This window comes from Lucilia sericata, unplaced genomic scaffold (genome assembly GCF_015586225.1).
Source record: "Lucilia sericata isolate MDLA Ls3-8-SP2 unplaced genomic scaffold, ASM1558622v1 Contig000240F_arrow, whole genome shotgun sequence".
Classification (NCBI taxonomy): domain Eukaryota; kingdom Metazoa; phylum Arthropoda; class Insecta; order Diptera; family Calliphoridae; genus Lucilia; species Lucilia sericata.
In genome coordinates, this window is record NW_023994267.1 from 151224 (window position 1) to 167500 (window position 16277).

Sequence of the window (16277 nt, forward strand, 5' to 3'; positions counted from 1 at the left end):
CTTCTGCCGGACGATCTCATAGTCCTTCAGGATACTCTCCACGCTATGTATCCAGGATACATACTGCGTGGGGTCACCCTCAAAAGACTGCAAGTCCCTTACACAGTCGGGAAGTTTTCCTATTTCGTTCAATTCGGTTTCTGTGGTTGGAGCACGCAGGGGGGGAGGAGGACTTTCGCCCTCAACAACCGGAGGATTACTGGGCCTACGTTCCAAATTCAGCGTTCTCTGATCCAGAGTTTTTAGCTGGTTTAGAACGGCGTTTAGGGCGCCAGTTAACTCTGTTACCTTACTTTGCAAATGTTCCATACTTACATACACATATACATATACATAGGAATTTGCAGGTTCTTCCCTCTATATTTTGCAGGTTCTTCCCTCTATATTTTTACAGTCGCCCTTACAGGATATGCCTATAATTCTCCCTCTTCTCTTCAAATTAATTCACTGGTAGTCACAGGGTCGAAATTTCACTTAATTGTCACTGTTCTTTCTTTCTTTAGGTGGATCCTCTTTTCCACAAAAAAAAAATTTAAAATTTCACTGTTTCTTTTTTATTTTTTCCAGGTTTTAGTTTCTGGAGGGTCCCGTAGGAATCGCAAAAACTTATTTAATTTCACAATTTCGGGGTCGAAATTTCACTTAATTGTCACTGTTCTTTCTTTAGGTGGATCCTCTTTTCCACAAAACAAATTTTAAGGTTCACTATTTCTTTTTTATCTTTTCCAGTTTTTATTATTTAGTTTCTGGAGGGTCCCGTGGGAATCGCAGAAACTTATTTAATTTATTAATTTTATATATTTAATTTTTTTATTAATTTTATAAGGACTCCGCTTTCTCTTGGCGGGTCCCTGCTCGGGCGCCAGTTAACTTCCTTTGTTATGTGAAATTAAAAAAAATGATTTTTAAGTGGACACCGACTTGTCCACTATAAATGAAACACGTTAATTTTTGGTTTACAATTTTATTCAACGACCGCTTTGGTCAACCTCCCAAGTAAGACTAACTCTAACAATATTTTTTAAATGCTTAAATCTAAATAATTCTGCTGATCCAACTTATTCCATTCCCACGTTGTGAAATCTTCCAGACGAAATATGATCCTGCATACTAGCTTGCGCGTGTGCACCGTCAGCACAACCTTGTGTAGATTTTTCCCGCTCATGTATACTTGATTGTGTTAACTTTAATCTATACAAATTCAAAACAATGTTCCAATAATTCAAATCTATAATCTTGAAATGTCAGGTTTAATCATTGCACTTATTTTATGCATAATATTGAAGCTGGTGCCATCGCAACCACCACTTCCCTTCCTGGCAGCCATAAAACGTTTCTGGTATATAGGTGGATAGATGATTGTTTGTACTATGCATATTTTTATAGCAGATAATTAGTCTTCTTTTATTTTTCAGTGTCTCATCATCAATTTTTGTCTCATAAGTAGATGGCTGATTAAAAAAAAAACTATAGTATAAACCAGGCATGGAAAATTTAAATTTTGAAATAACAAAAGAGTACTTTTTAGGTTTTGAAGTATTAAACTAATTTTCGACTAGAATATAGACTGTAGAGTAGACTAGACTATAGACTAGACTATAGACTAGACTATAGACTAGACTATAGACTAGACTATAGACTAGACTATAGACTAGACCATAGACTAGACTATAGACTAGACTATAGACTAGACTATAGACTAGACTATAGACTAGACTATAGACTAGACTATAGACTAGACTATAGACTAGACTATAGACTAGACTATAGACTAGACTATAGACTAGACTATAGACTAGACTATAGACTAGACTAGACTATAGACTAGACTATAGACTAGACTATAGACTAGACTATAGACTAGACTATAGACTAGACTATAGACTAGACTATAGACTAGACTATAGACTAGACTATAGACTAGACTATAGACTAGACTATAGACTAGACTATAGACTAGACTACTAGACTAGACTATAGACTAGACTATAGACTACTAGACTAGACTATAGACTAGACTATAGACTAGACTATAGACTAGACTATAGACTAGACTATAGACTAGACTATAGACTAGACTATAGACTAGACTATAGACTAGACTATAGACTAGAATATAGACTAGACTATAGACTAGACTATAGACTAGACTATAGACTAGAATATAGACTAGACTATAGACTAGACTATAGACTAGACTATAGACTAGACTATAGACTAGACTATAGACTAGACTATAGACAAGACTAGATTATAGACTAGATTATAGACGAGATTATAGACTAGCCTATAGACTAGGCTATAGACATAAAAGGGTTAAAATCTATCCTATAGTCTAGTCTATGGTCTAGACCAGGGGTCGGCAAGCTTTTGAGTCGGAAGAGCCAAAAATTACAGATTACAAATTATATGTTTTAAAAGAGCCACAAAATTGTTGTTTATTAAAACTTTACAAATACACTTTATGAATTCACTTCAAAAACATAAACTTGGTTTAATTATCTACAGGACATTCTGCAAGGAATCTTACATATAGATTTTTGACTACAAATACTTTTTGAATTTATATGGGTCATTCGAATGCATTTTTTAAACACTCGTTATATAAAAATATAGAAGTTTATTAGAGTAGGGCGACAGTGTTATCATTTAAAAGGCATTTGGAAACATATCAGGAAATGTAAAAATCACGAAAATTGATGACGCAGCTAATACAGTATAAAGTAATATATTAATTTGGCGGCAATCGAGATAAATATTTTACCAACCCCAATATTAGGTCATTTTCAGAAAATGACTAACGATCATAATTGACTTAACAGTAGCAATATAGCGGCGAAATTCAAAATATACAACTTTTATAAGAACAAATATCTATCTTCCAAATTTGATTTTAACGTTCATAACTGTCTTAATAATAGCAATATTATGACAAAATTCAACACAAACAAAACATAATTGACCAATCCCCTTTTAAAAGGTCTACTTCGGAAAATAACTTTAACGTTCATAACTGATTTAATAATACATATTAGTATAGCGACGCAATTCGACACAAACAAGTATTATAGGAACGAAAATCTCTCTCCAAAATTTTGTAAGGATCAGTTCATTGTTGACCATACCCCCATATAAATTCCTCTTCAGGAAATGACTTCAACGCTCATAACATGCTTAATAATACCAGCATAGTGGTGAAATTCGTCATAAACAAGTTTATAGGAACAAATATATCTATACCAAATTTAATAAGGATGGATTCAGAATTGACCCTACCCACCCAATAGTGTCCACGAAAACGACGAAAAATACAAGTATAGTGATGAAAATCAACACTCGCAATATTTAAATATTGAAGTTTTTAAATAGAACAAGTTTTTAGTATTTAATTCGGTAATGGGTTGTACTTCCATAACCACTTACTTTTCAATGACTACTACTTACCGTCTGCATTACTTAGAAGTATTCTAGTAATAACTTTCTTATAATCTGATATAGAAGTACTTTATTTTCGGCATTGTCATTTTTTTTGTCGTTTTAAGTATTGTGTTTTACAAAAATTAAACAAAATTAATTTTGATGTGAAACCCATTATTTGATGCGCAATAAAATAGCTATGCAGTGTGTAGAACATTTGACTAAAAAATCGAAGTCCCTGGTTCGTATCCTAGCTGGCTCTTTTTATTATTAAAAAACAAAACAACTTACTCAACAACTGTTTTGTAAGAGAAATTGCAAGTACTTCTTTAACTTCCTATTAGTAAGCGTGCGTAAAGGACTTGCCTCCAATGACATCACCGTGTTAAAATAATGACTTAAAATGCTAATGAAGAAGTAGTGAAAAGAGGTTTTATTAGCTTTTTAACTCACTACTTTTCAATGTAAGTTTTTCCTGGGTAACTGTGTCCAAACTCTCTACATTATTAAGTAATTATTTAATCACTATATTTTCAATTTCCAAAAAATATTTTTTAATTCGAAAAAAACGAAAATTTCGGAATGTATGATCATGTTTTACATTTTATCTAATGGCACTTCGTAGGAGCGCTCATGATACCCCATCGTTTATAGGGAACTTTTCAACTAAAAATTTAAAGAATTAAACATTTTCTTACATTACTAACTTGTACATGGAACAAATTCAATAGGAGAGATAGGTTTGTATAGCTTTAGAAAGTTTGGATCATAACTTGTTGTTTAAAGTTTCACAAACGACTCTAAACTTTCATTTGTTAGTTGTCTCACATGCAAAAGGATTGAACAAAGTTGAAATGTTGTGTATATTGTAGAAACGTATGCGAATTGTTTTGTTAGTTTTAACAAACACTGCTCGTTAATCTATTCAGAAAGATTTCAATATATGTATATATTTTTTTTATAAAATAAAAAAATTACGTATGAAACTAAAGAGCCATAGCTCCACATCCAAAGAGCCGCATTTGGCTCGCGAGCCGTAGTTTGCCGACCCCTGGTCTAGACTAAATTATAGAATAGACTATTGTCTACTGATAAGTATGTGGACTATTTATCAAAAGTTAGAAAAGTACCGAAAAAGTCGTGGGGATGCCGCGCTATTTTTCGATAAAAAGCACATAATTTTCCATGTCTGCTATAAACCGTACCCTGTTTTAGACTTGCCCCTTTAGTTTGTCGTCTACTTTTTTCTTTCTGCTCTTTTTCACATTTTAAATTTATGAATGAATTTGTTGTTAGTGTTATCAGTGGAAAAATAATATGAAAAACAACAAAAATAAAACCCCATAAATTCTATATGCAAAATATTGTATGTATTAAAAGAAAATATATAAAAAAAAAACTAAACAAATGTAGCTATAAACCGCGCACTGACCTATAATAACAAATATCAATGCAAATAAAAAATAAACATATTTTGTAATAATAATAAAAATAATAAAAAATACAGAAAAAGATAATGAAAGTTATAAATAATTTATTAAAAGTCATGAGACATAAAAGGGTTAAAATGGTAAAAGAAAATGCATGCAATATTCATATATTACATTAAGGTGTAGTAGAAATAGATATGATAATGAGTTATTTATTTGTAGACTATAGTTAAGAATAGTAAAGTTTAATTTAGTATGAGTGGTAAAGTTAACTTTGTGTTGCCTAAACTAATTATTAATAGGCCGGAGGCTTCGATCATCTACAGAAGTTGGACAGTTTAAAGTGGTAGAGAATAACTTTCATTTTAGATCGGAAAAGTATTGCAGCCCAGTCTTCTCTGAAGTGGAGAAGATTCATTAAAAAATCCAAGAGTATGACTTAGTCTATTGCCTTTTACCGCCAAAGAAATCAATCAGCACCTCTTCTTAAACAATTTCAACTTTCTCGTATGACATCTTTTCCGGAATCGTATGATCGAGCTCTTGAGAAAACCCGACTCGAAATCTTAGTAGGTAAACGTTTGTTTTATTACGATCGTGATGATTTTGGAGTTTCCTTCTGATAAGTAGTATCTTCGGTAAAGGCGGAAAAAGTTATTTCCATTGGAAATAGGGCAGCTGGTCTAGGTTGCATGTCAAAAATTGGATTGATGCTTAAAAAACTTTCTCGTTTGAGAAAAGGTTGATAATTATTGCTTGGCTTACATATGTATATTCTGTCATTCCTTTTGACTTCAAAGATTTCTTCTCGACTTCATTTTTAGAATGAGCAGCAAGTGTTAAGGTTTAAATACATCTCGCTTGATGGAAGATTTCTTTGGATTTTGCATTCCCCAAATATCTTTCAGCTGCGATAGTCAGTCTCTTGTAGAAGAATATGATCTTTGGAGATTGCAAGGCCCCTGAATAGATAAATAAACCGTATTTATTTTAACGGTGCTATTCGTCCAATCTACTCCACAACTTAATAAAAATGTTGCGATTTTAAATTAAGAAAACTTTACATTGTTTTAAAAGGAAAAAAACATATTTTACTTTAAGATACAAATATTCTCGAAGAGTACATAAGATACAGCACCATCATTCCCGTATTATAAATGTTATTTATAATTGATGTTGATTTGAATAAAGATCGATTTATTTAATAAACATTTATAGTCAGCCAGTCGTCTTTTTTTGCAGACCTAGAAGAAGAAGTCTTTATAAATCCATAAAGAAATTCGTACAATAAACATTTATATTTCTTTCATTTCTTACGCACAGCACATGCATATTCAAACCTTAAGAAAATAAACTAAATTAAAATGTTTTTCTTTTTTTTTCAACAAACTGATAGTGAATGTTGCAAAATATTTTTACATTTATTACTGTTTCTAGTCACAACAAAAACAAAAAGAAAAAATATGTACATTAGGATGGCCCGTTTGTACGGAGAAAAACTGGCTTATTATGTGTTAGTTCAAAAATATTGAAAAATTGAAATTTTTTTGCTCCAAATATTGACGGTAGGACCAAAACTTTGAGATATGAGCAAAATTTTCATTTTCGGTAACTTTTATTTTCGGGCGACCCTAATGTATATGTAATACAGTAGTTTTCCGATTTAACGACCATTCAATTCTACGAACATCGCATTTAACGAACAAGCTAATTTTTCCTATTGACTACCTTAAATAACGAACAAAACTTGTTTTTTTGTACTCTGTTTAACGAACTAATAAAAATATTATTATTTAAATGAAGATAAAATGACATTTATCAAAAATAACAAATAACCTAAGTTGTAGCAAAAAACTATACTGTTGTTTTAAGCGGTGCTTTTATACCCAAAACTGTAACACATTCTGGGTTCTTATTAAATTTTAGTTCGATGTAGCTATGTCCGTCCGTCCTTCAGATAATGACTTTAACGCTCATTACTCGCTTAACAATACGAGTACGCCGATGAAATACAAACATGTTCTATACTAACCGAAATCTCTAACAAATTTTATGGGAATCGGTCCATAATTGACCTTCCCTCCATATCAGGCCCCCTTAAGAAAATTACTTCAAAGCTCATTACTCGCTTAAAAATACGAGTATAGCGATGAACTTCGAGAAATAACTTTAACGCTCATGACTGAATTAAAAATACAGCGATTAAATTCGACACAAATATGGTTTGAAGGTGGGTATATAAGATTCGGAATTTTTGTTTTGTGCTATTTTTATAAAAAAATAAGAATTAATTTTTATAAAATACATTTAAAAAATATTTTATGTACCTATTTTTAATTATTTTCCTACCAAAACCCACGTTTTAGTTAGTACTGCATATAACGAACTTTTCAATTTTACGAACAGGCCTGACAACATATGGGTTCGTTAAATCGGAAAACTACTGTAATAATAATAATCAAGTTGTTGTAAAACGATAATGTCAACAAATCAACATGAGAGTACACATTGTTTACAAACAATGGGGTAAACTCTGTATATTCTCACTTACTCAATTTTTTTTGCAGTTACATACTTTTCAATTACATCTTTCTACTCATTCATTACACACATGGCTAAAGCTATTTTTACAACAATAAAAACAAACAATTTTGCCAGTAAAAACAAATAAATAAATGTAAAAATATTACACAAATAAAACAAAATATTTATTATTTTATTACTAGAGAAGAAAAGAATTTAATAAAACATTTTTAACATTAACCTTATATGGTATAAGGAACTTTCTTTTATTTACTTTAGTTTTTGTTGTAGAATTTTAATTGTTCAATGGATAAATTAGAATTACAGAAAAGTATTCAATATGTCAATACTACTTACTTTATCCGTAAAATGTGAGTGTGTAGTAGGGTAAATACGAGGGTTGGCTTACACCCATAATGGTTCAACACCACACTTAAATTATATTAAGTGTGATGTCTAGTCTAGTCTAGTCTATAGTCTAGTCTATAGTTTAGTCTATAGTCTAGTCTATAGTCTAGTCTATAGTCTAGTCTATAGTCTAGTCTATAGTCTAGTCTATAGTCTAGTCTATAGTCTAGTCTATAGTCTAGTCTATAGTCTAGTCTATAGTCTAGTCTATAGTCTAGTCTATAGTCTAGTCTATAGTCTAGTCTATAGTCTAGTCTATAGTCTAGTCTATAGTCTAGTCTATAGTCTAGTCTAGTCTAGTCTATAGTCTAGTCTATAGTCTAGTCTATAGTCTAGTCTATAGTCTAGTCTATAGTCTAGTCTATAGTCTAGTCTATAGTCTAGTCTATAGTCTAGTCTATAGTCTAGTCTATAGTCTAGTCTATAGTCTAGTCTATAGTCTAGTCTATAGTCTAGTCTATAGTCTAGTCTATAGTCTAGTCTATAGTCTAGTCTATAGTCTAGTCTATAGTCTAGTCTATAGTCTAGTCTATAGTCTAGTCTATAGTCTAGTCTATAGTCTAGTCTATAGTCTAGTCTATAGTCTAGTCTATAGTCTAGTCATAGTCTAGTCTATAGTCTAGTCTATAGTCTAGTCTATAGTCTAGTCTATAGTCTAGTCTATAGTCTAGTCTATAGTCTAGTCTATAGTCTAGTCTATAGTCTAGTCTATAGTCTAGTCTATAGTCTAGTCTATAGTCTAGTCTATAGTCTAGTCTATAGTCTAGTCTATAGTCTAGTCTATAGTCTAGTCTATAGTCTAGTCTATAGTCTAGTCTAGTCTAGTCTATAGTCTAGTCTATAGTCTAGTCTATAGTCTAGTCTATAGTCTAGTCTATAGTCTAGTCTATAGTCTAGTCTATAGTCTAGTCTATAGTCTAGTCTATAGTCTAGTCTATAGTCTAGTCTATAGTCTAGTCTATAGTCTAGTCTATAGTCTAGTCTATAGTCTAGTCTATAGTCTAGTCTATAGTCTAGTCTATAGTCTAGTCTATAGTCTAGTCTATAGTCTAATCTATAGTCTAATCTATAGTCTATAGTCTAGTCTATAGTCTAGTCTATAGTCTAGTCTATAGTCTAGTCTATAGTCTAGTCTATAGTCTAATCTATAGTCTATAGTCTAGTCTATAGTCTAGTCTATAGTCTAGTCTATAGTCTAGTCTATAGTCTAGTCTATAGTCTAGTCTATAGTCTAGTCTATAATCTAGTCTATGGTCTAGTCTATAGTCTAGTCTATAGTCTAGTCTATGGTCTAGTCTATAGTCTAGTCTATAGTCTAGTCTATAGTCTAGTCTATAGTCTTGTCTATAGTCTAGTCTATGGTCTAGTCTATAGTCTAGTCTATAGTCTAGTCTATAGTCTAGTCTATGGTCTAGTCTATAGTCTAGTCTATAGTCTAGTCTATAGTCTAGTCTATAGTCTAGTCTATAGTCTAGTCTATAGTCTAGTCTATAGTCTAGTCTATAGTCTAGTCTATAGTCTAGTCTATAGTCTAGTCTATAGTCTAGTCTATAGTCTAGTCTATAGTCTAGTCTATAGTCTAGTCTATAGTCTAGTCTATAGTCTAGTCTATAGTCTAGTCTATAGTCTAGTCTATAGTCTAGTCTAGTCTAGTCTATAGTCTAGTCTATAGTCTAGTCTATAGTCTAGTCTATAGTCTAGTCTATAGTCTAGTCTATAGTCTAGTCTATAGTCTAGTCTATAGTCTAGTCTATAGTCTAGTCTATAGTCTAGTCTATAGTCTAGTCTATAGTCTAGTCTATAGTCTAGTCTATAGTCTAGTCTATAGTCTAGTCTATAGTCTAGTCTATAGTCTAGTCTATAGTCTAGTCTATAGTCTAGTCTATAGTCTAGTCTATAGTCTAGTCTATAGTCTAGTCTATAGTCTAGTCTATAGTCTAGTCTATAGTCTAGTCTATAGTCTAGTCTATAGTCTAGTCTATAGTCTAGTCTATAGTCTAGTCTATAGTCTAGTCTATAGTCTAGTCTATAGTCTAGTCTATAGTCTAGTCTATAGTCTAGTCTATAGTCTAGTCTATAGTCTAGTCTATAGTCTAGTCTATAGTCTAGTCTATAGTCTAGTCTATAGTCTAGTCTATAGTCTAGTCTATAGTCTAGTCTATAGTCTAGTCTATAGTCTAGTCTATAGTCTAGTCTATAGTCTAGTCTATAGTCTAGTCTATAGTCTAGTCTATAGTCTAGTCTATAGTCTAGTCTATAGTCTAGTCTATAGTCTAGTCTATAGTCTAGTTATAGTCTAGTCTATTGTCTAGTCTATTGTCTAGTCTATAATCTAGTCTATTGTCTAGTCTATAGTCTAGTCTATAGTCTATAATATAGTTTATGGTCTAGCCTATAATGTAGTTTATGGTCTAGTCTATAATGTAGTTTATGGTCTAGTCTATAGTCTAAGATGTGTTTTATGCAGGATGATAAAGACTACATATTTGTAACAATCGTTATGATCAATCATATAAACGGTCATTTCGTGTCCTATCATATGATCGACTTTAATTTTTTAATTTCTAAAAGCTTTAAACTTTACTAGAAGTTTACCGAAATCACTATATCATTTCACTCAACCCTCGTATATGCAATCGTACGACAAATACAACATAGTACGCACATGCTATTATGAATTACATTGAAATTGCCGACATAGATTATTAATTAAACTGTAAACTATGTATGATTGTTTTATATTTTACTTTTACTTATCTTCTGATAAAAAGTATGAAGTAAATTATTACAAAAACAAACTATATTTACAATGAAGTTGAACTTTTTTCGTTCTTTCACAATCGATGACAAACTCGAAAGATAACAAGAAATAAAAGGTGTCACAAAATTTACCACAATTTTTGTGTCAATAACTTGTGAAAATATCAGGGATCTTAAGCTGTTTGACAGCTGATTGCTGAAAGCGTCAGTGACAGTAAATTTTGTTGAACCCTTTATGTACCTATAGTTTGAACTAAAAACAATAACAATAATTAGTATCAATGTCACTTGATATTGTGGTTAAGTAAACAGGTGTATGTATGTATTCGCATTAAAATAATGAAATAAACTTCTTAAACAAATAACAGATTTATTTAAAGAAATGCGTCAGACAATATAGTTTTATTTTTTGTTTTTGATGTAATTCACCTACATATGATTGTTACATTGAAATTTCATAGATAATGATTGATGTCAAAACAAAATACACATGATTTCTCAAATAAATGTGTTTCTGAACGAGTTTATTACGACTTTTAAAATCATATTGAAAGAAAGGTTCATTAACCGAATTCTGTTTTATTGTTGAATATCGATTGAACAGATTATGAATATATTTTTTTTTTTATAAAATATCAATGATATTTATTTCAGTGTCAGAGAAAGATGAAAAAATGCAAACAAGTTGGGTTTATACCTGTCAGATTGAGAACATTGGAAATGTTTACACTAGTGTATTTTCAAATTTCATTTTCTGATATATCGAGCTATTTTCTTCAATTGATCATCAACTTTGACGTCGTCTAGAAGATTATATATCCGGACCTTCTTGCAGGCCTAACAGATCGATCAATATCTTCTCACTTAAATGATTCTTCACTACCTCACGTTAGCTTAATTTGGCGAACGTTTTCGTTATGATTAAGCTCTCGGAACGATCTTTTTCTTGATGACTACTCTTCTGAGCGAATGGCTTCAACCTTTCATTAAGGTGATCTACATCTATCGTAAATGATTCTTTGCTCTTCATTCTGTTGATCTCTAATTTGTCGATTATGTACGCTTTCTTGAAAGCATTTGGGAACTACGACTCTTACTAAAAACTGGAAAATCGATCAACATCTTCTGACTAAAGCCAAGAAGATCGTCCTAATCATAACTACATTTTCAATAGTAGATAACACCTTGATCTTTCTTCAAACCTGCTGTTTCTTCTAATTCTGAACTGGAAGATCGGTCGATGCCTCCTGACTAATGCAGGGAATTTTGTATCAGGTTTAATTTGTTTTAACCTCTAGGTCCAGGATTGTAAATAATTTTACTTATATTTGCAATATGATCCTATTAAGTCAAACATTTTTATCCATTTTTAACATCGTTTATATTATCGTGCAATGCCTTATAAAATATTCGTAAATATTTATTCTGAAAAGCATATCTTAAATTTTTCATAGGGTTATGAGGTCAGAAAAAAGTTAACGGTTTATTAACATCGTAAACAAAATTTTTAACATAAACAAATATACATTTATTTATGAATAACAATAAATATAATTTTTAATTCGTAAATAACAGAAATAAGAATTTATTTATTACAAAAATTCAAGAATCTGAATATTTAAATAACGCATCTTAGGGTTGATATAACCCAACACCTGTTAACTAGTATATTATTCAGTTATTTACACTTATGAGATTTTCTAACGACGGAAATTTATGTTTATCGATAAACATAGATAACATTTTAACAACAACACCAGCATTACAAATATAAAATTACAATTTTAATCTCCCGCTCTAGATGTCAAGTTTTCATAAATAACAACAATTTATTTAACCCGCCTAAAAAACATGCACTTTTATTATGTAAATGTTGTTAAAGATTTCAAAACTAATGTATTCAAATTCTTTTTAGATTTTTTTTTTTGGTTTCGTCTTATAAAAAAAATTAAAACAAATAATATAAAAAAACTGTGATAAATATAAAATTATACAACAAAAAAAAAAAAAATTACAAAAAAGTAATGTCTCAAATCAACACAACAAGTCATAACAGCAGTCGTCGGAGTAGTGGAATAACCATGTCCACGAACTGCCAACATTTAAAAATGTTTTTCGTATTGGTACTTTTCACATGCAGCCTTCTGCATTGTGTTCATGTTGCCGTTGGAGAAAATGATGCACGTTTTGTATACAATAAATCAAAAACGGATGCAGCAACCAGTGCAGAAACTACAGATACAAATGTTAAACTACTCGAAGAAAACGAAACAGATCCGGTGAGTATGAAAAGGTGAATTAATAGAAGTTGTAAGCAAAAAAGGAAAAGTAGCAAATAGGCTATAGATTTTAAAAGTCACTAGCTAAATCTTATGGCACCCTACATAATGCTCTTAGGTTTTGTTATGATCACTTTTAAAAAATTGTTAGTTCTAGTTCAGCTCTAGTACATTTCTAGTTCAATTCTAGTATAGTTCTAGTTCAGTTCTTGTTCATTTCTAGTTCAGTTCTTGTTCAGTTCTAGTTCAGTTATAGTTCAGTTCTAGTTTCAGTTCTAGGTTCAGTTCTAGTTCAGTTCTAGTTCAGTTCTAGTTCAGTTCTAGCAGTTCCTAGTTCAGTCTAAGTAGTCCAGTTCTAGTTCGGTTTCTATCCAGTTCCCAGTTCTATTAAGTCTATTCGCTTCTAGTTCAGTTTAGTCAGTCTAGTAAGTTCTAGTTCATTCTCGTTTATTCTAGCTTCATTTCTAGTTAGTTCTAGTTCAGTTCTTAGTTCAGTTCTAGTTCAGTTCTAGTTCAGTTCTAGTTCAGTTTAGTTCAGTTCTAGTTCAGTTCTAGTGCAGTTCTAGTTAAGTTTAGTTCAGTTTAGTTCGTTATAGTTCCAGTTCTAGTTCAGTTTAGTTCATTTGTTCAGTTCTATTCACTAGTCAGTTCTAGTTCAGTTCTAGATCAGTTCTTTTTATATAGTTTAGTTCTAGTTCATTTCTAGTTCAGTTCTTAGTTCTAGTTCAGTTCTAGTTCAGTTCTAGTTCAGTTCTAGTTCAGTTCTAGTTCAGTTCTAGTTCAGTTCTAGTTCAGTTCTAGTTCAGTTCTAGTTCAGTTCTAGTTCAGTTCTAGTTCAGTTCTAGTTCAGTTCTAGTTCAGTTCTAGTTCAGTTCTAGTTCAGTTCTAGTTCAGTTCTAGTTCAGTTCTAGTTCAGTTCAGTTCTAGTTCAAGTTCAGTTCTAGTTCAGTTCTAGTTCAGTTCTAGTTCAGTTCTAGTTCAGTTCTAGTTCAGTTCTAGTTCAGTTCTAGTTCAGTTCTAGTTCAGTTCTAGTTCAGTTCTAGTTCAGTTTTAGTTCAGTTCTAGTTCAGTTCTAGTTCAGTTCTAGTTCAGTTCTAGTTCAGTTCTAGTTCAGTTCTAGTTTAGTTCTAGTTCAGTTCTAGTTCAGTTCTAGTTCAGTTCTAGTTCAGTTCTAGTTCTAGTTCAGTTCTAGTTCTGTTCTAGTTTAGTTCTGGTTCTGTTCTAGTTCAGTTCTAGTTCAGTTATGGTTCAGTTCTAGTTCAGTTTTAGTTCAGTTCTAGTTTAGTTCTGGTTCTGTTCTAGTTCAGTTTTAGTTCAGTTATGGTTCAGTTCTAGTTCAGTTTTAGTTCAGTTCTAGTTCAGTACTAGTTCAGTACTAGTTCAGTTCTAGTTCAGTTCTAGTTCAGTTCTAGTTCTGTTCTAGTTCTGTTCTAGTTCTGTTCTAGTTCTGTTCTAGTTCAGTTCTAGTTCAGTTCTCGTTCAGTTCTAGTTCAGTTCTAGTTCAGTTCTAGTTCTAGTTCAGTTCTAGTTCAGTTCTAGTTCAGTTCTAGTTCAGTTCTAGTTCAGTTCTAGTTCAGTTCTAGTTCAGTTCTAGTTCAGTTCTAGTTCAGTTCTAGTTCAGTTCTAGTTCAGTTCTAGTTCAGTTCTAGTTCAGTTCTAGTTCAGTTTTAGTTCAGTTCTAGTTCAGTTCTAGTTCAGATCTCGTTCAGTTCTAGTTCAGTTCTAGTTCAGTTCTAGTTCAGTTCTAGTTCAGTTCTAGTTCAGTTCTAGTTCAGTTCTAGTTCAGTTCTAGTTCAGTTCTAGTTCAGTTCTAGTTCAGTTCTAGTTCAGTTCTAGTTCAGTTCTAGTACAGTTCTAGTTCAGTTCTAGTTCAGTTCTAGTTCAGTTCTAGTTCTGTTCTAGTTCTGTTCTAGTTCAGTTCTTATGTTATAGAAGCGGGTCTGCTAAATGTCTCCCAGTGGATGCGATAGGTTTAATGGGTTAAGAATCCACGCAATATTAATTTCATTGCAATTATTAAAAACTCCATGTTGTCTGACAATCACAAAAATTAGACACGCTGTGGTCTGAACACATTATCCTAGCCGTTAAAAACATTATGTGTGTAATTTAACTAAATCATCAACACACCATAGCAACTGCATCTGAAGGCCAATATGCCGTAAATATTTCAATATCTTGCAAAGTTTTTTTTTGCCTTGGCGCAGGGTATATAAATATTTATATACTGTTGCTTACAAGTATTATGACCATTGGAAACAGCAGGCATTACAAAAATCCTTATGGTAAATTATGAACTTTAAATTATAAAATAACAAAAAGCAAAAAATATAACACCCACGCATTTGCCAGATTTTATCTGTATTTATATTTGTTTTATAGACTTTTAAATGTTTATTTTAGATTCTTAAAATCGTTTTGAAGTTAAAAGTTGTTTTCCTTGGCAAGAATTTTTTAATTAAATTATTTGCATATTTGTAATCTTTGCAAATATTTTTACCGTTTTAGGTAAATATGAATTGGAAATATTTTTATTAATTAATTAAAGATAAACTTATTTGTATATTGTTAATTAAAATGAGTAAATAATGATTTGCGATTTTAATAATTTAATGATGCGTTTTAATCTAGAAAGCAAATCATGAAATTTATTTTAGATCAAAGATTTTGCAAAAGTAAATGGAAATTTCCTTCTAAACATAAATTATTTCATTGAATATTATATATTTTAAACTTTCACATGATTTTACAATTGCATAAAGGCAAATTTTGAAATTTATGTCAGAAATTAGTGTAAAAAACTGTAGAGGTTAACACTTTATTTATAGTTCTATAGTAACATAAACAGTCTAGAATCTATAATCAAAATATTATAAATTTTATAATTTTATATTTTAACACCAACTATTTGAATTGTAAATTTCATCATTTATATAGTTTAATCGGTCGAAATATTATGTTAGTAATTATCACTCTTATCCTATATAATTATTTTTTTAATATTATTTAACAAATATCTTAATAGGCTAATAAAAACCGCTTTTATTCAATGAATCACCATTCTAAAACGTAATTTTAAATAACAATAAAAATCCACTAATAAGAAAGTAGAAAAAAAATCTACCAACAATTTGCGGAACGTGATAAAATGACAATTAACTTTAGAAAAAAAATCAAAAGTAAATAAAAATGATGTCTTCCCTATGTACGATTAATATAAATGCTAAATAATTGACAGACAGTACAGAAGCACCTGTTGTGCTGAATTTAAAATTAAGGCGACAGGCGTTTTTAACTTCACAATTGAAAAAGTGATAGAAACTTTTAAGTGAAATTAAGTCATTCATTACAGTTTTAGTTTATTTCTAGTGCAGTTCTAGTTTAGAACTAGTTCAGTTTTAATTCAGTTCTAAATTAGTTCTAGCTCAGTTTTTGTTCAGTTTTAGTTCAGATCTAGTTC

At 31.0% G+C, this 16277-nt stretch overlaps 1 protein-coding gene across 3 annotated transcripts in view; it reads left to right on the forward strand.

Annotated features, from left to right (window-relative positions):
• Positions 1–16277, forward strand: part of LOC119602541 — a 40511-nt gene that overhangs the window by 12515 nt on the left and 11719 nt on the right. For all 3 annotated transcript variants that reach the window (XM_037954121.1, XM_037954122.1, XM_037954123.1), the window contains one exon: positions 12454–12817. In XM_037954121.1, the coding sequence (XP_037810049.1) occupies positions 12563–12817 (255 nt within the window). In that variant the 5' untranslated portion in view covers positions 12454–12562. Of the gene's footprint in view, positions 1–12453; positions 12818–16277 lie in introns of those variants that run through there.